Raw genomic sequence first — 22,664 nt, forward strand, 5'->3', positions numbered from 1 at the left:
TTGTCATTAGTTCTCATCTACTGTAATAGGAAGCTTCTCTGATAGTGGCCGAGCTAGACACTGGTCTGTTGGTATAGCAGAATGTTGTCAGAAGAGTCATTTTATTTCTGTTCCTTTAGCAGAACAGCAGTGTTTGTTTTTCCCCTAGTTCCATGGCTGATCTAGTCCTGGGTTCTTGGCCACCCAAGCAGTGTCAGGCATAGGTTCTGTCTGTCAGAGTGGGCCTTAAAAGCTCATCAGATTGTGATTGGTGACCCCTACGACCTCTGTGCCACTCTCGCATCAGTGTACCATGTGGGCAGGCTACCTTTGTTTTGCCACCATAGACTAAAAATGTAGGCAGCTGTGAATCGGAGTCTGGTCTTCTAAGTTATACGCCTCAGGTGTTTTGTCACCATGGTGAGAAGCTGACTTGTACACATGGAAGAAGGGCGATAAGAAGTGCAAGTTAGAACTCCGGCTGTTCTCTGTCTCTTCTGTTAACTACTGTGCATCAATTTGAATTTTACATTTATAGGATGTATGGTAAAATCTGTACATACATCCATCTCAACAGATAGCCATCTCGCTGAGTCATTTTAGAAACAGAGGCGTGTTGCACTGTATGCACTGCCCTGAAGCATGTTTTTTGTACTTGAAAGTATGAGTCTTGGGGCAGTTTGGTTGTTCTTGTAAGTGTGGAATTTCCTCTTTGCACAGCTCCACGGATATTGGTTACTTTTTAGTTGTGATAGAACACAGAGGCCAGTGTTTAACTGGGCTGTGGTTCCCGAGGGTTCCAGCAGAAACAGCTGAGCGCCCACATCTGGACCCACGTATACTAAGCGGGGAGGGTGAATCGAGATTGGTGGGTGACTTGAAACCTCGTTACCTTTTGAAACCTAGTTACATGCTCACTCCATCAAGACCACAGCTCTCAAACTCACCCAAACATCCTAACCAATAGGTGCCCAAGTAGCCAGACATCCGAGTCTGTGGGGGCTGTTCTCATTCACACAACTATAACATGCTATTTCATCTTATTTTTAAAAAGCACTTACTTGGGGTTGGGATTTAGCTCAGTGGTAGGCGCTTGCCTAGGGGCGCAAGGCCCTGGGTTGGTCCCCAGCCCGGGGAAAAAAAAAAAAACTTACTTTACGTTTTTATGGATTTTGTCTGCATTCATCTATAGGCACTGTGTGTGGGCTTGTGTTCACAGAGGTCAGAGGTGTTGGGTGCCCTGGAACTGGGATTGGAGATGTGTGTCACCTCATGGGTGCTGGTAACCTAGCAGTCCTTTGCAAGAGCAGCGCACACATCTCTCAGCCCCACTCGTTAAAAATTGTACCATAACTTATTTAGTTACCTTCTCGTTGATAGATCCTCTATTTTATTGATCTGGCTGTGTCCACTAAATAAAACCCTCTGAGAGGGCTCATGAGATCATGGAATACGTACTTCTAAAATACTGGTATTTATTGTTAAGGTTTTTTCAGGGAGTGGGGTGGGTTATTTTGTTTTATGGGATGCATCCTGAACCCTCTAGTGGATACCTATAACCATATGTGTTTCTGTTATGAAAAACCTTAATTAATTAATTTTTTTTTTGAGACAGGGTTTCTCTGTGTAGCCTAGCTGTCCTCAGATTCACTCTGTAGACCAGGCTAGCCCATAATTCTCCAAGACCTGCCTGGCTTTACCTCCTGAGGATTAAAGGCGTGCAGCACTACCACCTAGTGACAAAAGTTTAATTTGCAAATGAGGTGCAGTAAGAAGATAACAACAACAGTAAAATGTCATCAGTACCTGATAGTAAAGTAGGTTGATTGCAGTAATATCTTTAATGAAATTGCTAGTATCTGCATTTATGTTTTTGAGCCATTATTACATAAATAAAGATTATTTAGATGTGAGTCCTGTGATAACCGGGGAGAGTCCTGCACAGCTGTATGCTGCACAGTGACAGTATGGCAGAGTGGATGCCTCGTGTCTGGAGGGGTAGGACAGGCAGCACACTGTCATCACTCCAGTCAGAACCACATCAAGCCGACAGCTCCGGCTGCTGATGTCTGCAGCTTTCCGTTCAGTGTCTTTGGACTTTAGAAGGCATGGGCGCCTGACGCTGCAGAAAGCTGAACCACACACAGGAACCGGGTGGGCGGGTGTGTTAATCTAAGCCGGCTTGTAATGGGGGCAGTGCGACTGTGCCTTGCTCAACATCCCCGACAACAGCAGGCATTGTTGATCTTTTTGTGTTTTGTTCAGAGAACTGGTAAAGTAAGGTAATTCATTTCATTGTTTTCCTTTAGCTAACGAATGGCACACCTCACAGCTTGTCTTTCTTTTTCTGTGCACTGTATCTTAGAATAGTTTATTTATTTTTTCTTCTTATCATTATCATTCTTGCTGTTTTTCCTGCCTGAATTGTGGTCTGGCAAACCAACAAACTATAGTCTGGAGGTAGAGACGTGTATATCTACATTTTTGTTGTGTAGTAAAGATTAACAGGGATGGATTCATGGGGGAAGATGGGTTCTTCAGTATGTGTTGATCCACAGGTCATCCATTTGGAATGACTGAGCTTGGTAGTGCCTTCCAAGGCTCTTCTACACTGTGTTCTGTTCCAGCTTAGAGAGATGGGTGTTTGAGTGACTCAGGATCTGCTGGGGCTTAAGCTTAAATAGAGCCAGCATCTGAAACCAGGCTGTCCCTAAGAACATCCCCTTGCTTCCTACTTACTTTGGCCTGATAATAAAATGGTTCCCAGTTGTGTGTGTGTGTGTGTGTGTGTGTGTGTGTGTGTGTGTGTGTGTGTGTGTGTGTACACTGCCGAGTCTGCCGAGTTGGCAGTACTTCAGCATTGTGTTGCAGAACTAGGATGAGCTCCTGTGTTGTTCTTGTCCCTAGTCTGCCACAGTGACCTCAGGTAGGTCACCTAAGCATCCTGGAAGACCCCAGCAGATTGTGACGCTGGTGTGATGGGATGGTGAGCCGTGTGCACGGTGCTTTCCTGACCGCAGGCCAGACTGTTACTTAATCTTGATTTTGCAAGATTTCCCCCATCTTCACATGGGCGTTCCTTGATTTACCTACCCTTGGTACTAGGTAATGGCAAATGTTTCTTTCAGCTAAGAAGCTGTCTATGAACGGTGAGATCTAATTCAAAGAGCTGAGATGTGGGCGTGACATCACAAGGCAGGAAGTCTGCTTGCACCTAGTGTGTGAATGGCTGTCATAAACATTTAGTAGAATGCAGAGAGTTTCTCTTGTTCTGGAAATAGATTCTCCCAGCATCTTTATGGTCCTGCAGCATGCTCTGCTGTGTTGCATGTGTTTTAAAACAAATTTCTTCTATCACTCTGCTAATATTTCATAGATGGGTGTCCGCCCAAGCTTGGTTTTCTTCTTCTTTTAATAAGTACCCTGGAATAATTCTGCATTAATTAGAGCTGTGTGTTGTTTGAAGGGTTAAGTTTTTCTGTTGAAACCTTTCCAATAAAGGCTTTAATCCTTGATCATCATTTCAAGTTAACATTTAACATTGCTCTAATTTGTTTTTGCCTTTTTAAAAACATTAGCTTTTATGTTTTATATTAAGAAAAGTATCTGTCTTGCCTTTTTAAGTTTGTAAAATACTCTAAAAATTAGGTCTAACCAGAAAGCCAATTTTCAGCCTTCTTAATTTGTCATTTTCCAAACATCAGTTTTAAAATATATTGATTAAATTAATGATTTTTTTCTTGCTTGGTAAGTTTATTTTTTATGTTCTGTTTTCTTTTCTGGACAAGAGTTGAGGAAAGCATACTTAATAGTACTTACCTAAAAAAAAACCTCTTTGCCACACACAGCTCTTTCCTCTACAATTTCCATTAATATCGTGCTTCTAATGTCATGCATCTTTTCTTGAGAGCTGTATAATACCACAGGAATTGTTAGTAATACATGCACTTTTATCCAGTCAGCATCTGGGGCATTGCTGGGTATTTAACCCAGAGCCTTACTTAACATTACAGTTGTGCTCCACCACTGGTTTTTAATAAGCACATTCAGTTTTTGGTGTTTTCCTTTGAATAGTACTGTGGTGGCTGTATTGTTGATGGTCCAGTGTATTTTGTTTAGGGAAATTAAAATCTGAAAACAGAAGGTCATTGCTATCTTCTTTAGACAACCTGGTGATCCCCAACTCCCAGAAGGAAACCAAATTAGTGCTCAATTTAGTGCTGACACTGGCTGAGCACAGTACACGACAGCCTAGAACTCTCGGGCAACACAAGTGGGTATCATGCTGCTCCCAGCAACTTTCATTGCATTTTTTCCAAATTGTAGTGTCTCATGAACAAAAAATAATGACTTATCCATGTCACTGTGTCACACACACACACACACACACACACACACACACACACACACACACACACACACACACACACACACACACACACACACACACGTGAGAAGGGGAAGATCTCCTGCAGCATTTGTAGAAGCAATGGATTGTACTTTTGTCAACCTCAAGCTGGACTCTTCCTCTGTGCTCTATGTCACAGCGCCATCTAGTGTTAGCATGGTGAATGGACGCCATCTGTCTTCGTACCCTAGGTTTATGTATACTGTTAAGTAACTCGATGCAAGGTACAGATCAGGTTTAGTCAGAAATGTGGCATGGGAAAGTGTAAGTTTTAACCCCCGTGTCCTGAGCTTTCTGGGGAGGAGGCTAAGGAGAGCAGCCGTGAGGCTCCTCCCCAGAGGGGCAGGGATGTGTGATTAAGAACAGGGAAGGCTAATAATAACACTTTTTTCTTTGAAGCCCGGACTTGTATTTATTTTGAGACAAGATTTTATGCTGGAGCCCTAGGTAGGTCTAGAACTTACAGTGTAGTCTAGGCTGGCATTTCCTTTTGACTCTGCCTCCAAAATGCAGAGTAAAATGTTTCAGACTAACACGCTGGCTCTGGATTCCCCTTCAGGGCGTCTGGGACACTGAGCTGTATCCACAGCCCTATAGTTTCATTTAAAATAGGGTAACCAAATAGTTTATTTTACCTGTTCGCACATGGTCTCGCTAGTTCTTCACAGCAGTTTCAGGAAAGGAATTTGAAATGAGCCCTGCTTAAGAACTTAACTGTATGCTGCAGTCATTCTGAATGTTCCCTTATAACCAGAAAACAGTGATCAAGTGCAACAGAAACAGAGAACCATAGTTTTCAAGTGCCCTAGTTGAATACTAAAAACACATGGGCTATATTGTTGCCTCCGTTATCTGAAGTAAGTTCTTTAACGTCCCTGACCCTCAGTTTTCTCATTTGTTCAAGAAAAATAAAAACATCTACCCCAGTTATGTCACAGAATTGTATGAGGAGTAAGTGAGATGAGAGTCAAATAACCACATTTTCTAGCACTCTGAAATATTTTAGACAGAAATTATTTTTCATTCATGTCTATATTTTGTGTGTGCATAGATGTGTGCCCATGCATATGCCTTTGTCCATGGGGGACAGCAGAGGACAACTTGTGGGGGTTGGTTCCCCTCTTTGCCCAGTGGCTCCCAGAGATTGAATCCAGATCATCAGATTTGGGAGCAAGCATCTTTACCTGCTTAGCGGTCTCAGTGGCCAGCAATTCTATTTTGTAATGTGTTTTCTGAGACGGACTTACCATGTGGTTCAGGCTTGCCTAGCTCCCTGTAGTCCTGGCCGGCCTTAATACATGACCTTCCCTATCGGCCCGCATCGCCACACCTGTCTGGAAAGGCACGAGTACTCAGACATAAGCAAGGCGCAGTCTCACTTGTTTTGATGACTGATGGTGACAGTGTAGGGACTGAGGTGGTAAGAGTAACTTAACAGTGTGTTCTCCAGGGAGTCTTCCTAGCCTGAATTGAGTTTCCTCTAAAGCCAGACAAATGGGAAATGCAGCTCTAATCTTACAGTCTCATGTACATTCTATAGTGATATGAGTTCTCAGTGCCACCATCATCCATGATCTGGGTTTCTAACTGCGTATGAGTTTATCCTATTGGTATAAAAGTCTTAGGACTGTGAAAAATATATGTTCCAGAGTCATAATTCATCATGAAACTTATCAAATTAACTAAATGTGCTTGAGACATAGTATTGTTGATCCGGAAACTGTGAAGGTGCTACTATGTTGGCGTTCCACAATTACAGACCCGAGCCTTGCCCCACCCACAACAGCAACACAGACCAAGCTGTTTCTTCTCATAGGGTGACTCAGGTCACTCTGCCCGAGCCACAGTGATATGAGAAACATACATACCCTGTGTTTGGGATTTTGTAGCATAAGAGAGAAACTCGCACTTAAGAAACTTGGATTTTAGTTTAGGATACATATACTCCTTCCCAACATTCCCTTTGCTGTGGGGGAGGGAGAGGGAGGGGGAGGGGGGAGAGATAGAGAGAGACAGAGAGAGACAGAGAGACAGAGACAGAATGAGAATGAATTTGCTCTAGAATCTGCACCTTCTCTGAGGAAAAAGAAGCGAAGAGCTCTGTTTGTAAACATCCTGAACGTGGCTCAGGGTGGGAGGCCCGGCTCTGTCCCAGGTCAGTCTGATTCCCCAGGTCCCCTCTAACCAGGTGCTAGTGCTCTGTGTTCAGAAAGCCCGGGCAGTGCAGAGATGGGGAAGTAATCCCAAGGCATTGCTTCCTGTGAGTCACAGTGGCCCTCGAGTGCTTGTTGTTGTCCCTGGTTTGTTTTTACATCTGTATACGGGAACATCGTACCGGTCTGAGTGTGTGCGCAGTGTTTAGACACGAGTGCATTAGTTACTTCATTTATAGCTGTCTGAGGAGACAATGGTCCGCTCACATTTTCTTCGTAGGCACACTAAAATGCATGCACATCTCTAGTCTTTTCTGTAATAAATTTGCTGTGTTCTGATATTTGACCCATGTACAAAATGAGTGTGGATCTGCTTGTTAACCAAGTGTGATCCTGTAGGTGTTTTTTAGCCAGTGCTCTAAACTGGGTAGCCGAGTTACTACTTTTAGTGTTGGGTGTTAGGGGATGAAGTGTTATGTGGGCGGATCATTTAATAGTGCACATCAGAACGTGTTCTCACATCCCTGCCTCTCGTGTGGGCTGCTTCCATGACAGGAGGCTTGTTTACAGTCTGTACAACACGGATTTAGCCACCATTATCCAGCTGTAATAGATGAATGGGAGGAAAACTCCGCGCGCTCTCTGCCGCCTGTTGATTAAGCTGTGAGGAGTGACTTCTGCTGCGGCGAGGACACTGTGTGTGTCTCTGCTTCATGCCGCTGCCTTCCGCGCTTCCTGTTGAGGGAGGACTCGCTGAATAGAGTTATATTTTTAAAAATTCTAGCAACACTAATGATGGTTGGTTTCCATGGTGATAAAAAGTGAATCGAACACAGGAAACATCACTCCGAAGATAGATTTGGAAAGAATTTAGAAATAGGAGATTCGAAAGTTGTGCTAGCTATTTCTAATAAGGATTGATATATATATATATATATATATTAATTTGAAAGGAGTGAACAATCATTTAAACTACTGACTTTTGTTAACCTTCTGTGGGTAAATCGAACTCACTGTTTCATAGTGTGGTTTAGGTATTTCGTAGAGCACATGAGTTGTTCAGGCCTGGATGCAGGGCGTCTTAAGCATAGTTCATTTTCAGATAGCTGTCTTGAATACCTTGTATGACTGCCTTGAGACTGTCTCTGTCAAAACAGTTTATCCTCTGGGAAAGAAAGCAGTGTGGAGAGAAGCCTATGAGAAGGAGACGTGTACATGGATAGGTATTCAGATGTCTGAGAGGTGGGTTCCTGAGGCACTCAGAGATGTTTAGAGCTTATCTTTATTGGAGACTGGAAGGAATGCGGATATTGAAAGATAAAAGGAGAGCTCACCCAGAGAGGAAAACGGAAAAGGTAAAGGTCCACTAGGGAAGGTAAAAGCACACGTTTAGCTCCACTTTAAGCCCTTACTTGGCCCTAAGAAGCAGAATGCATAGAGATAAGTCTTTGTAAAGTGGAGGCCGTGGGCCCTCCTCCAGGACCTCACTAGCCCCTGGTAGTTGGCTCCGTTTCCAGTACCAGGTATGATTCCCCCACGTCAAGCACATTTCCAATCCAATTAGAGAAGGTGTCGGTTACTGCCAGGGTAGGAGTTAGTACTTCGGGAATAGCTGGCCATGCCGGTCACTTTTGTTCATAGGCATCATAGCTGGGTAGGGGCTGTTGATTGCTTCTTCTGCTCGACAGCTTACACAGCATCTGTTTTTTGGTTTTACTGTTTACTGTTTGTTTTTTTACTGTTTGTTTACTGTTTGTTTGGTTTTACTGTTTGGTCCTACAAACTTGCTATTTTTCATAAATACACTTTCTTTTCACCCCCTTCTTCCTAGTTCTGCCTGGGATGACTGATTTTATTTCTTAGACTTTATTTCCTGCTTTTTTAAACTTTAAAATATAACAACCTTTTTTTTTTCTGGTTTGAAAAAAATACATATGTAAGATTTTAATTTGAATACCTAATTTAAAGTAACAAAAATGTACCACGACCTCACCTGCTCCTGTCATGCAGCCCCATACTTAGGGTTTTAACCATGACTGCTCTTCCTAGTCTTCCACACCCAATGCTGTCCAGGGTAACTGTTTCATGGTTTTGTCTCCCAAAGGTGGTGGTTATTCTTCCTATCCGGTTAGGTTTACTAGCGAGTGTAAACTCAGTGACTTCCCGCCTTCCTCAGCATCTCTGCCATACTCATTCTCTTGGGCTCACTTTTCTTCTCCGGTACATATTACTAAAAGTTCACCAGTGAAGCTTTCCTGGTAGAAGTTTCACTCTTGTTCATCAGAAAATGCTTCATTTTGACTCATGATTTTGCATGGTACCTCAGGTATAAATAAAGTCTTGGTAAACTTGTTTTAGAGCTTAAAGATATTCTTAATCTGCTCCATCTGTTACTGTGAAGTTAGATGTTCTGTATCGTCTTAGATGTTTGCTGTTTCTGGTCCTCTTACCTCCCTCCTGCAGCTCTGGATTTTTTTCACAGCAAGGTTTCACCTTAGAGTGAAGATTCCTCTTAGCTTTTCTTGTTGAACTGTTGTATTCGAAACAGATCCTCCCAGGTTTTGTAATCTGTGAGTGCGTTTATATTGTTTAAATTTCTGAAGGTTACCTTCACGGACTCCATTAACAATTTACATTCATCATCAAAATAATATATATATATATATGTTAAACTTTTCGACCCCATTGTAGCTATAAGTCAGAGATACTTCCTAAGGCTGGATAATATTCTATTGCATAAGTATGAGCCATGTTCTGCTTATCCATTTACCTACTGACCTATGCTTCTGCAGCTTCTGTTTTCTTGGCTGTCCCTGAGAGTTTCTGCCATTGGGCATTGTATACACATGGAACTTCTGAGTCACGACTAATCATGTTTCCATTAGGGGATCACCGTACCGCTTTCACAGTGGCCAACCCATTGTATGTTTGTACGGTTGCACAAGTGTTCTGATTCCTCTATATCCACGTTATCATCTATTTTGGATAATTGCAATCTTAGTGGATGTGAAACGGTATCTCACTTGTCATTTCAGCTCGCAAGTGTTACAGTCGTAGTTCAGGTTTCTCTAGTAGTTAGTGATATTGAATATCATTTTATATGCTTATTGGCCATTTGTGTATTTTAAACACACTGTCTCTTTAAATCCTCTTGCTCACTGAGAAGTGGTTTATTTTTTTGTTACCAACGATGAGTTATAGAACTTATCTGCATATTGTCGATATTGATAGATATTATAGATTGTATACACTTTCCCCATAATATTGATTGCCTTTTTCCCTCCTTAGTTTGTATTATTTTGATTCAATTTTTTTTAAAAAAAGATATTTTAAAATGTGTGTGTGTCCATATGTGTGTCTGTGTCTGTCAGTCTGCCTGCCTGCCTGCCTGCCTGTGAGTATGTGTACATGAATGTAAGTACCTGCAGAAGCCAGAGGCATTGGGTCCTCTGGAATGACAGTCATAGGAGGTGGTGAGCAACCTGTCATGGGTGCTGGGAGCTGAACTGGGGGCCTCTGGAAGAGCACCAAGTGTTCTTAACCACTGGGCCACCTTTCCAGTCACAGAAACATGCAGTAGGGAAGGAAGAGTCAGCTAATACTTTGTTTTGTTTCAAGGTTAGTTCTCACCATGTATCCCTAGTTAGTGGTTCTTAACCTGTATGTCATGACCCCTTTGGAGGTCGAACAACCCTTTCTCTGGGGTGGTCTAAGCCTATTAGAAAATACAAACATGTACATTACAATTCATAATGGTAGCAAAATAACTATTATGAAGTTATGAAGTAGCAACAAAAATAAATTTATGACTGGAGGTCACCACATCACACAAGTCTCATCATTAGGAAGGTTGAGAACCACTGTCCTGGTTGTCTGCATTCTGTATCTATGTAGACCACTCTGGACTCAGTTCTGGGATTAGAGACGATACCAGGCTTGGCTTGATAGATACAAAATTTTAATAATTTTTGGGACATAAAATTTGTATATTACGTATTCGTTACTTATGTCACAGTATATCAAACCTAAGAAATGATGCCCAAATATAATTGTGTGAAACCTTTTTGCTCTAGTCTTCTAAAATTTTCATGCTTTTTAGGTCTTATTTTACGTTGTTGATCCATCTTGAGTTAACTTTTTATACATAGTAATTAGGTAATGGTCTGCCCTGATTCTTTTACGGATGGATATACTGTTTCCCCCAGCACCATTTGTTGAGAATACTTTCCTTTCTCTATTGAATGATGTTGGTGCCCTTGTCAAAATCGTTTAATCACATATATCAGCGGTTGTTTCTGGGCTTGTTCTGTAATGCCTGCCTTTACACCAGTAACACAACTGCTTTCCTTATTAGAGATTTCTAGTAAGGTTTGAACTCATGAATGATGATTTGCTCAGATTTCCTTCTTTTGAATATTGATTTGACCAAACACTGTCATTGGGGATTGACAGAGATCGTGTTGACTCTGTATATTGTTTTGGGGACAGTAATGAGATCTTTACAATATTAAATTGTCTAATATATAAACATAAAATATTTTCCCACTTATATCTTATTTCCTTAGTGTCTTTTATTTATATCAGTTTCAGTGATATAAATAGTGTAGAAAACTTCCTATAGCAGCTCCATTTTTACTTTAGTGTCACAAAATTAAAACAGAGTGAGAAGAGTCATGAGAAACAAATTAAAAAAGATGACATGTTGGCTCAGTTTCTTCCTGGCCCGTCAGAGCCGAGCCAGTTACATGCATGTGTGGACAGTCAGTTGTATCGTCTCTGTCACTGTGTTGTATCTGATTCCTCCTGGAAGTCCTCAGAATGTAATGACCTCTGGCATCTAGAGGTTCTGACGAGGAGTGGTTGCGGTCATTTCAGGACTCCTTGTTTGTGGGCGTCTTTCTGATCCATCTAAGATTTTGTCCTATAAAAGTTTGACCCCCATATGTCTCCTGTGGGTCTCTTTTAAGTTCATATTATTGTGGCTCATGTGCATCTTAGTATTCAGCAGACATTGTGTCCTGAAATTTTGTTGTCCTCTTTATCCTCTCTTTTTTTTGGGGGGAGCCTCCCCCCATACATTTGTACATTCGATGGCATCCTGCCCTCCGCTTGAATCTGGTACTCTTCTTCAGTACCTTGGCCTGGTTCTTTCGTATCCCTCTGACTTGGTCATTTGTTTTATCTTCTGGTTTTTTGACTCTTTTGTGCCTGCTCTGATCTGCCTTTGGCTGCTTTGAATACATTTTCTATTTTAGTTGTACTTTATTAGCTATGCAATTTGATTGTGGCTTCTTTTTAGTTTAATACATCTCCTTATTAATGTTTTATCTCATCTATAGAGTGTTTTCTTGACTTCCTTTTCATGTTGCTCTAATTTTCTTAGTATTATTAGCATGGTTATTTGTCTGATGTATCTGCCATGAGGTCTTTTTCAAGGGCAATCGTTGGTGATAATTTACTTTCTTTCTTTCTTTCTTTCTTTCTTTCTTTCTTTCTTTCTTTCTTTCTTTCTTTCTTTCTTTCTTTCTTTCTTGTTTTTTATATATTAGTGTGTTCTGAAAAGGAACAACTGATAGAAATAATATACATATCAAGGGGACATTTATTGGCCCAGCTTGTAGGAATGTGGTCTGGATAATGCAGCAGTGGTTTCTCCCACTGGAAAGGCCTGATAGGTGTTCCTCCTGTGAGGGTGGATGCCTCAGCTGTCTCATCTGGTACTTAAGGCCTGGAGGATTCCTGGAGAGTTGCTGGTCTTCAGTCTGCATTGGAATTCCACAGAAGTTGGTTCTGTTATTGGAGAGGGAATGCTGTAGCTTTAGTGTAGAAGAACTTGTCAGCAAGAGTTGGGGCAAGCAGACAAAAAGCCAAGTTCCTTTTCTCCTTTCTGTGTACCTGGGCGGCCATCAGAAGCTGCAGCTCACATTTAGATTTCCTGCTTCAGATAATCTGGTCAAGGCAATTCCTCACAGGGTGACCAGCAGCTTGACTTGTAGTTGATTCCAAATGCAGCTAAGTGGACAGCCAGAGTTAGCCATCACGGAGAGAGACCTTACTCTTTAGTTCCTTTAAACATTTTGAGGGTAGAGTCTATGTTAGAGATTACTTGCAGGGAAGCTGGAAGATTGGGGAGGTACTGTCTCTGTTCTTTACTGCCAAGCCATAGCCACAGTCCTTTGAGTGTAGTGTGTGTACTCTCCCCGTCTGCTTTCTTGGTTCCTTTGCTCCTTCTCCTTGCTGCCAGTGTTTTCCTGCGGTTTACAGTTCAGTGAGCTCCTTCTACTCCAACCTTCCCAAGCCCTGGGGACTGGCTGCATTGTACTCTGGAACAGAAGGGCTGCCTTCCTTAGCCTCTCTCAGCTTTTCTGTGTCATTTCAGTCTTAGCTGTTGAGTGTCTTGATTGCCTCAGAGGGATGTTTCTTAATCCTTCTCGTCTTTTCAGCACTGTCCTCCCAGGCTGTAGAGATCCTAGCTTGGAGAGGCTCCCTACTCTGTGTAGGCCACTCCCCATTCTCCTGCTCTTCCTAAGCCTTTAATGTATTGATTCCATACCCTTGACTCCTACTTGTGGGAAGCAGATGGCAGCTGGACGTCAGTCAGCTCTTGAGTCTCCCAGGACTTCTCCTTGTGCTGTCTGAGGCAGATTCTTGATTCCCGGCACCTCTGCCAGGCTCCAGGCCCATGTTTGTCTCCGGCCTTAAAGTCTTGTCTCTTTCAGAAATTATTAGGATTCTTTTCATTCTTAAATCTTTAATTTTTGGGGCTGGGGATTTAGCTCAGTGGTAGGCGCTTACCTAGGAAAGCGCAAGGCCCTGGGTTCGGTCCCCAGCTCGAAAAAAGAACAAAAAAAAAAAAAAAAAAAAAATCTTTAATTTTTGAAAACTCCAACTGTGCCATGAAACTGCGTTACTCATTGTTACCTCGTTGAACAGAGTACCTTTGTAACACCTGAGGATTTTTAATAAGTAACTTCCTGTGACGCTCACTCCCTGTTCACATAGAGAATGTACCTTCTTCAGCAGAGCGCTTCTTTCAGCATTAACTACAATGACACGTGGCATTTGTGAAGGGCGTCTTGAATGCCATGTGATGTGAGAATAGATATTGTGCCCTTTCCCTTCACCCTCTCCAGATGAGACACTAAATAAGTAAATGACTACTGCGTGTCACTGACCGTTACTTTGGAACACAAGGTCGCACTTTGCGGAGTAGAGTTGTATTGTAATACCATTTCCAAATTGGAGTCAGGTGACTGCATGAACTGGTAAAAGAAATAAGAGTCCAGGAAAAATAGCAAAGCTTGACGGATGATGGTTTGCAGCCTCAATGCTGGCATAAGATAAAGAGTGATCCAATCTGTAGCAAAACGTCTTGGCTCTATACCTCACCTAAAGATGATTGGTTCTCAGCTGTTGCCCGTGTGGGCCCAGTATCGCCAATTTTCTGTATTCTTCAATAGAAGCCATACATCTGTATTTTTCACACGAGACCTTACAGTCTCTACGTGCTATCTGCTTATTCTAATAAAAATGAAAGTAACCCAGTGTTCAGACTCAAATGCCAAGTCTGAAATTAACCATGCATATAGGCTCAACCATTCTCTGGGCAGCCAGTTTGCTTTCCCTATGGTAGTCTGTGCTATTTTTAAACCCGTCTTGGAAACTCTCAGTATGCAGTTTAATGCTTTCGTACATAATTTAAAAAAAAAGGGAATGAAGACCTGATTATGTAACAGTATCTTACTTACGCTTTTATGCAGTTGTGCCTGTTATCTAACTGGGAATTCGTGAAAATGTGTTTTTTGTTTTTTGTTCCCCTTAAATTGTGAATTCTTCATTACCTGCTTTGAGCCATAGACTTATAAGGCTTATTAACTTGATGTCAGGGTTCAAGTATTATTGGACGCTTAGTTGATTCTCATTCGTGAATGATGACTTTCTTGTTCCTTTCTTCTGTGACACAGCTTTCACTATCAGAAGAACAGAATGAAATAATGAAAAACGGCTGTGAATCTAAAGAGCTGGTCTACCTCGTGCAGATTGCCTGTCAGGTAATTTTGAGAATGCACCCTTTACATAGAATTAGTTATCTAGAGTGACTATTAAATGGCCCACTGTAATATATTTCTCACATTGCTTAAAGGCTGATAATCGACAGTAAGATGATTCTATTGAAATGTAATTGGACTATCAATAACTATCACAACAGAGCAAAGTGGTGTCTTTTAAAAAAGTAGTAAGTGCCATCGTGAGGGTGAGCGCACCCCTGAGATTACAGTTCGTGTACTTCCTTAGTAGGATGTGGAAACTCCTGAGGCTTTGCAGTACTGAGGTACAGTGACAGTGTTAACATGGTGTGTCCTTAGCCTTTCGCATCAGTACTCCTAAACACCAGAGTTGAAGCCAGCAGTTGAACAGAATCAGCTGAGAATACATCCTTCAGTACACGATTAGGTAAGTGAGTCGTTGATCACGTGTCATGAGAGAAAGGGACCATTTGTCTCTGACTCACGTGGGTTGCAGCCCCACAGATGTCCCACATAGCAAATATTTATGTTACGACTCACAAGGGGAGCAAAATCACAGTTACAAAGTAACAATGAAATAGTCTTATGGTTGGGGATCACAACGACATTGGAACTGTATTAAAAGATCACGGGATTAGGGAGATTGAAAACTACCGCTGTATGGTGTAGCGAGACGTGTGCACGGTTTGGCAGCTCACTGCTTCTTGACCATTCACGCGATACTATTCACCTGGCTCGCTTGCTCACCATGAGATTTAAAACATGCCGCTTTAGATCAGTAATTCCTTCCTCTAGCAAACACGGAGCGCGTCTCAGATCACTTGTTCTGCACTCACGGAGCCCTCTGCCTGTCAGTCAGTTGGTTATTGGAAAGCAAATGTTTTAGAGGGAGACTTTATTTTGTACACAACTTTTAGTTTTGGGGAAGAATAAGATATAGAATTTCTATGTTTTTTAAAAAACAGAATAATAATGTTCGTGAAGTTAAAAGTTAGTAAGTCTGGAAAGCTTTGCTCATATTGTATGAGGAATATGTAAATTCTTAGTTTTGGTTTTAAACAAAATTTTTAAAATTTAGTACTTTATGTTTTAGGCATTGACGTAGATTAGGGACCATCAGCTTGTATATAATTAAGATATGTCCCATTGCGTGTACCACAGTCTCAGGAAGAAACAGTGAGGTCCCTAGGTGCTGTGTAACATTTCATAACATGCTTCTGTTTGGAGAGGTACTTTTTTATTTCAGTGTTTTGATAACAGAAAAGACACGACATTTGCATTTGATGCCTTTTCTCTTTTAGGATATAGAAGCAAAAAACACTTAGTGATACACAAACTAAAGGGCCTGGAACCTCCATCTCTTACTCTTCCCTTGAGTGATAGATGCTAGAGATGTAGTCTGTGCGTTGGAGACTGGGTCCGAGATGACCTTTGCCTCACACCTGTTCACAACCTTATACTTTTCAAATTCACTGAGCACACATGCACACATGCATGCATGCATGCACGGGAGCACATACGAATGCACCCATGTTTAACCTTGGCGATGTTTTTAGCTCAAACCAGGACATTACATTTATTTTTCGTAGTGAGGCAGAATGTGAATGGCTAGCCTCAGGTGATTGATGGGACCTGGTAAAAGAGGAGGAAGAAAAGAGCAAACTCAGGAAAGTATCAGATAGGCCTTTGCTGATTTGAAGTTTGGTTGTATTAGGAGAAATGATGAGCTGAGTTTATGTTCAGATATTAAATATTTTTCTAGTAAACTACTACTAATAGATGAATAGAAATATGTTCTTTATCCATAAAACATGGTTGGTATGTTTGGCACCACGTTTTCTTCCGCAGTCCAACACATTTTAGCATCTCTTCTTATCATTAGCCGCACTTTAAATGCATAATTGTTATGTGATTGTGCTTCTGTGTATTATTGACCTAGATGCTACATAGTTTCATTGTTGTAAATATCTGGCCAAACCGCTTACAGGATTTCGGATCAGTTGTTAACAGTACTTATTACACCAGAGTCATAATTTACTATTTGATAACGATGGCAGTCATCTCTTGCTCGGCTGACTCGGCTTCAGCAGTTACTGAAGCCTTCCCACCACACATGCCAGCCATAAGCCATATTAAATGAGAATTAGAAAGATAATTGAAAGCCTCACAAAGAAGGAAGCTGAAGTTCACCGTAGTGAAGTGGCTGTCCTAAGCTCTGTGGAGTCCTAGCTGGAGCTGCAGAAGAGTTTAGCTTTCTGACTGCCATCTACCTCCTTGCATTTTTCATTCTAGAATAGATTGGAAAAAATTGACTAGTCTGTCAATCTTGAAATAGTCTGGAATCACCTGGGGAATCTCACTGGAGGGTTTTCTGTGTCAGGCTCGCCTTGTGTGCATGTCTGAATTGTCTTCATTAGGCAAATTGATCTGGGGAAGACCTAGGCCGCTGTGGGCAGTATTTTCCCCTTACTTCCCGTCCTAGACTGTGTAAGAGTGGGGAAAGTACTTAAATAATAGGCACCATGCGTTCACTCTCTCTAACTGTGGATGTTATATGGCTAGCTGTGCTAAGGTCCTGCCGCCTTGCTGCCCCTGCTATGATGGACTGTAACCTGGGACTGAGAGCAAAGAAAGCCCTTTCAGCCCTAAAGTGCTTTTTGTAAAGAGAAGCTACAAGAAAGAAACGTAGGCTCACATTAGTATAGTCTGCTTCAGGAGCTATTCATCCATGCTTTTTTTTTTTTTTTTTGGAGCTGGGGACTGAACCCAGGGCCTTGCACTTGCTAGGCAAGCACTCTACCACTGAGCTAAATCCCCAATCCCATCCATGCATTTTTATTACTCTGTTAACTTCTTTCTACATCTTACTTATACTTAAAGTTGTTCTTGAATAAGTCCTTTTGTATGTATGAGTGAATCACATGCCTTCTGGTGACCTTGGAGGTCAGAAGAGGATATTGGGTCCCCAGGACCTGGTGTAATAGATGGTTGTATGCAGCCATATGGGTGCTGGAGTTTGAACCCGTGTCCTCTGCAAGAGCAGCCAGTGCTAATCATCGAGCCATCTCTCCAGCCTCAAGTTCTTTTTATTTATTTAAAATTCTTCATCTGTCATCTTACATTTTCTCTTGTTTTATTAGCTTAGAAGGAAACAAATTAAATGGATGGGTCTTCTTTTCTGTGGGTTGTGATGATAATTTCTTTGGGTATTATCTTTTTGTTGTATTTTTTAATTTACATTTCAAATGTTATCCCCTTTCCTGGTTTCCTGTCCATAAACTCCCTATCCCATGCCCCCTCCCCTGCTTCTATGAAGGTGTTCCCCCTCCCCATCCTCCCCTTCACACCTCCCCGCCCTGACAATCCCCTTCACTGGGAGGTCAAGCCTTGGCAGGACCAAGGGCTTCTCCTCCCATTGGTACCCAACAAGGCCCATCCTCTCCTACATATGCAGCTGGAGCCATGAGTCAGTCCATGTGTAGTCTTTGGGTAGTGATTTAGTCCCTGAGAGCTCTGGTTGGTTGGTATTATTGTTCTTATGGGGTTGAAACACTTTCAGCTCCTTAAATCCTTTATCTAACTTACCTAATGGGGACCCAGTTCTCGGTTCAGTGGTTTGCTGCAAACATTCGCCTCTGTATTTGTCAGGCTCTGGCTGAGCCACACAGGAGACAGCTTTATCAGGCTTCCACTTCTTGGCATCAGCAATATTGTCTGGGTTTGCTGCCTGTATATGGGCTGGATGCCCAGGTGGGGCAATTTCCAGATGGCCATTCCGTCAGTCTCTGCTCCAAACTTTGTCTCCATATTTCCTCCTGTGAATATTTTTGTTTTCCCTTATAAGAAGGACTGAAGCATCCGCACTTTGGTCTTCCTTCTCTTGAGCTTCATGAGGTCGGTGAGTTGTATCTTCGGTAATCCGAGCTTTTGGGCTAATATCCACTTATCAGTGAGTGCATACCATGTGTTTTTTGTTTTGTTGTTCTGGGATTGGGTTACCTCACTCAGGATGATATTTTCTAGTTCTATCCATTTGCCTATGAATTTCATGAAGTCATTGTTTTTGATAGCTGAGTAGTACTCCACTATGTAAATGTAGCACATTTTCTGTATCCATTCCTCTGTTGAAGGGCATCTGGGTTCTTTCCAGCTTCTGGTTATTATAAATAAGGCTGCTATGAACATAGTGGAGCACGTGTCTTTGTTGTATGTTGGAGCATCATATGGGTATATGCCCAGGAGTGGTATAGCTGGGTCTTCAGGTAGTGTAATGTCCAATTTTCTGAGGAACCTCCAGACTGATTTCCAGAGAGGTTGTACCAGTTTTCAATCCTACCAGCAATGAAGGAGTGTTCCTCTTTCTCCACATCCTTGCCAGCATCTGTTGTCATCTCAGTGTTTGATCTTAGCCATTCTGACTGGTGTGAGGTGGAATCTCAGGGTTGTTTTGATTTGCATTTTTCTGATGACAAAGGATGTTGGACATTTCTTTAGGTACTTCTCAGCTATTTAATTTAATTTATTCTCAGCTATATAATTCCTCAGCTGAGAATTCTTTGTTTAGTCCTGTACCCCATTTTTAATAGGGTTATTTGACTTTCTGGAGTCTAACTTCTTAAATTCTTTGTATATATTGGATATTAGCCCTCTATCAGATATAGGATTGCTAAAGGTCTTTTTCCAATCTGTTGGTTGCCATTTTGTCTTAATGACAGTGTCCTTTGCCTTACAGAAGTTTTGCAGTTTTATGAAGTCCCATTTGTCAATTCTTGATCCTAGAGCATAAGCCGTTGGTGTTCTGTTCAGGAAATTTTCCCCAGTGCCCATGTGTTCAAGATGCTTCCCCACTTTTTCTTCAATTAGTTTTAGTGTATCTGGTTTGATGTGGAGGTCCTTGATCCACTTGGACTTAAGCTTTATACAGGGTGATAAGCATGGATCGATCTGCATTCTTCTACATGCTGACCTCCAGTTGAATCAGCACCATTTGTTGAAAATGCTATCTTTCTTCCATTGGATGGTTTTAGCTCCTTTGTCAAAGATCAAGTGACCGTAGGTGTGTGGGTTCATTTCTGGGTCTTCAATTCTTTTCCACTGATCTATCTACCTGTCTCTGTACAAATATCATACAGTTTTTGTCTTTTTTTTTTTATCACTCTTGCTCTGTAATACAGCTTTTGGTCAGGGATGGTGATTCCTCCAGAAGTTCTTTTATTGTTGAGGTTAGTTTTTGCTATTTTGGGTTTTTTGTTATTCCAGATGAATTTGCAGATTGCTCTTTCTAACTCTATGAGGACTTTACTTGGAATTTCGATGGGGATTGCAGTGAATCTGTCAATTGCTTTTGGCAACATGGCCATTTTGAGTAGATGTGTATGTGTTGTAGCTCCCTAGGGAAAGTTTTGTCACATAGTAGCGGGGCATTATCTCTGCCCCTTCCATCTACATGCAAAAGGACACATGTTAAGTTCTAGAACACTCAAGGGACATAGCCCAGGCTATCTGGGTTCAGGTTTAGGTAGATAGAATGTAGCTTTCATGATATTAAAATATTAGCAAATGGTCTATCATGGACCCAAAGCAAGTACAACAGACAACAGATACCAGTCAAAGAAATCTAATTTAGCTGGTAAGGTGAAAGTCTACTGAGTATTAACCATAGGAAAAGCACTTCCAGAGGCTATGAAGACCAGGTCAGTGATCCTCTGACTAGCATCATCTAAAGTTCTCTTAACTGATACGTGCCTAAGAGCTTCCCTCGCAAACCCCTCCGTTCTGTCCATATCTATGTGGATGTGAACAAGTACATCAGCAACCTTGGAAGAAAAAACACTGTCCTCTTTGTCTCTTGTCTCTTGCTGTGAGTGGGGCATCTTCTGAAAATGATGCTTCTTTTTTCTTTGTCTATTTCTGCTATTTCCTAAGAAAAACCCCAAATTTGACTTATTGTAAAGTTTGTAAAAATGAATAATAACCCTGGAAATTTTATTATAGTGAAAATGTGAAGAATCTTTTATGTTGAAAATTGAATGTTTTAAAAGTTCAAAATTCAATAAACAAAGAAATCAATTATAGATAGTTCCACTACATGGAATGAAACATTTGTAAGTATAATGTCAGTATTTCTTAGTGTTAAAAGTTTTCTTTGTGTTATTACATTCTTTAGCAAGTCAGTATCTGTTTTAAAGTGATAAATTTAAACATATTTATTTTAACTTTCCTTCATGGAAATCCTGCTTTGTCTCTTCTAAAGTATAGTTTCTTTGGTTGAAGTGTAATTGTATTTAATAAAATATGTAGTATTTTATTATTATATTGCTTTAGAGTAGATGGTACCAACAATTCTATTTATTTGCTTATCTATTTATCATCTATCTTTATTCATGTTTTTTTTTTAATTTTCTCATGTATTACATCTGGGCTACAGTTTCCTCTTCCTCTCCTCCCCCCAATCTCTTTCCCCTAACCTCCTTTTTCTCCCAGATCCACACAGAAAAGAGCAGGCCTCCCAGAGACATCAATCAAACAGCATAACAACCCACCATAAGACCAGGCACATTCCATTACATCAAAGGTGGACTAGGCAACCCAGTAGGAGGAAAAAGGTACCACAAGTAGGCAAGAGAGTCAGGGACAGCCCCACCTCCCTTTAGTTACGATTCCCACAAATACACCAAGCTACTCAGACTCAATAAAATATGCAGAGGACCCAGGTCAGACCCATTCAGGCTCCCCGATCTCTGTAAATCCACTGTGAGTCTTGGTCACTTGATTCTCTGGGTCTTGTTTTCATGATGCCCCTGAACCTTCTGCTTCCTCGGATCCTTCCTTTCCCTCCTACAGGACTTTCTAAGCTCTGCCTAATGTTTAGTTTTGGGTCTCTGCATCTACTGTCATCAGTTGCTTGATGAAGTCTCTCTGTTCTCTATGATGATGATTCTGCTAGGCTTTGGTCCTAGAACACTTTTCAAATAGGGCAGTCTGTAGGTGGAAGAGTTGGTGACTGGGTTGGTGTACTAGTCCCTCCACTTGACACCTTGCCTGGGTTAAAGAAGATGGCTGGTTCAGGCCTCATGTTCCCCATCACTAGGAGTCTTTGCTGGGTTTACTCTCATATATTCCATGGCGTTTCCATGGCACTAGGATTCAGCTCGCCTCCCAATTCCAGTCGTTTCTCCCAGCATTCTTCTCTCTCACCGGATCCCTCCTGTTCCCAACCCAATTCATTCCCAGTCCATCTGTGAGATTTGTTTATGTCTCTTCTCGAGAGATCTTGGATCCTCCCTGAAGCTCTCCTTGTTACTCTCTCTGGGCTCATGGACCATCGCATGATCATCTTTTAATGTACAGCTAATATCAGTTTATAAGTGAGTACATACCATGTTTGTCTTTCTGGGTCTGGGTTACCTCACTCAGGATGATTTTTTTTCCAGTTCCATTTTGCCTCCAAAATTCATGATATCATTGTTTTTAACAACTGAGTAGTACTCCTTTTTGTAAATATACCATATTTTCTTTATTCATTATTCAATTGAGTAACATCTAGGTTGTTTCCAGTTTCTGGCTATTATGAATAAAGCCTCTATGAACACAGTTGAGCAGGTGTCTTTGTGATAGGATGGGGTGTACTTCGGGTATATGCCCAGGAGTGGTATAGCTGGGTCTTGAGGTAGGACAATTCCCAGTTTTCTGAGAAACCACCATGTTGATTTCCAAAGTGGCTGTAGAGGTTTGTACTCCCACTAGCAGTAGAGGAGTGTTCCCCTTGCCCCACATCCTTGCCAGCGTGAGCCGTCACTTGTGTTTTTTGATCTGAGCTGTTCTGACTAATGTGAGGTGGAATCTCAAAGTCATTTTGATTTGCATTTTTCTGATGACTAAGGATGTTGAACATTTCTTTAAGTGTTTCTCAACCATTTGATATTCGTCTGTTGAGAATTCTGTTTAGATCTGTATCCCATTTTTTTTTTAAATTGGATTATTTAGTTTGTGATGTCTAGTTTCTTGAGTTCTTTATATATTTGGATTTTAGCCCTCTGCCAGATAAGGGGTTGGTGAAAGTCTTTTCCCATTCTGTGCACTGCCGTTTGTCCTATT

The 22,664-nt window shown here is 41.4% G+C and overlaps 1 protein-coding gene across 6 annotated transcripts in view; it reads left to right on the plus strand.

Annotated features, from left to right (window-relative positions):
* Arhgap32 (Rho GTPase activating protein 32) overlaps window positions 1-22,664 on the plus strand; it is a 252,554-nt gene that overhangs the window by 136,092 nt on the left and 93,798 nt on the right. For all 6 annotated transcript variants that reach the window (XM_032909362.1, XM_032909357.1, XM_032909360.1 and 3 more), the window contains one exon: window positions 14,505-14,591. In XM_032909362.1, coding sequence (XP_032765253.1) covers window positions 14,505-14,591 — 87 coding nt within the window. The remainder of the gene's footprint in view (window positions 1-14,504; window positions 14,592-22,664) is intronic.

This window comes from Rattus rattus, chromosome 8, assembly GCF_011064425.1.
Source record: "Rattus rattus isolate New Zealand chromosome 8, Rrattus_CSIRO_v1, whole genome shotgun sequence".
NCBI classification, from domain to species: domain Eukaryota; kingdom Metazoa; phylum Chordata; class Mammalia; order Rodentia; family Muridae; genus Rattus; species Rattus rattus.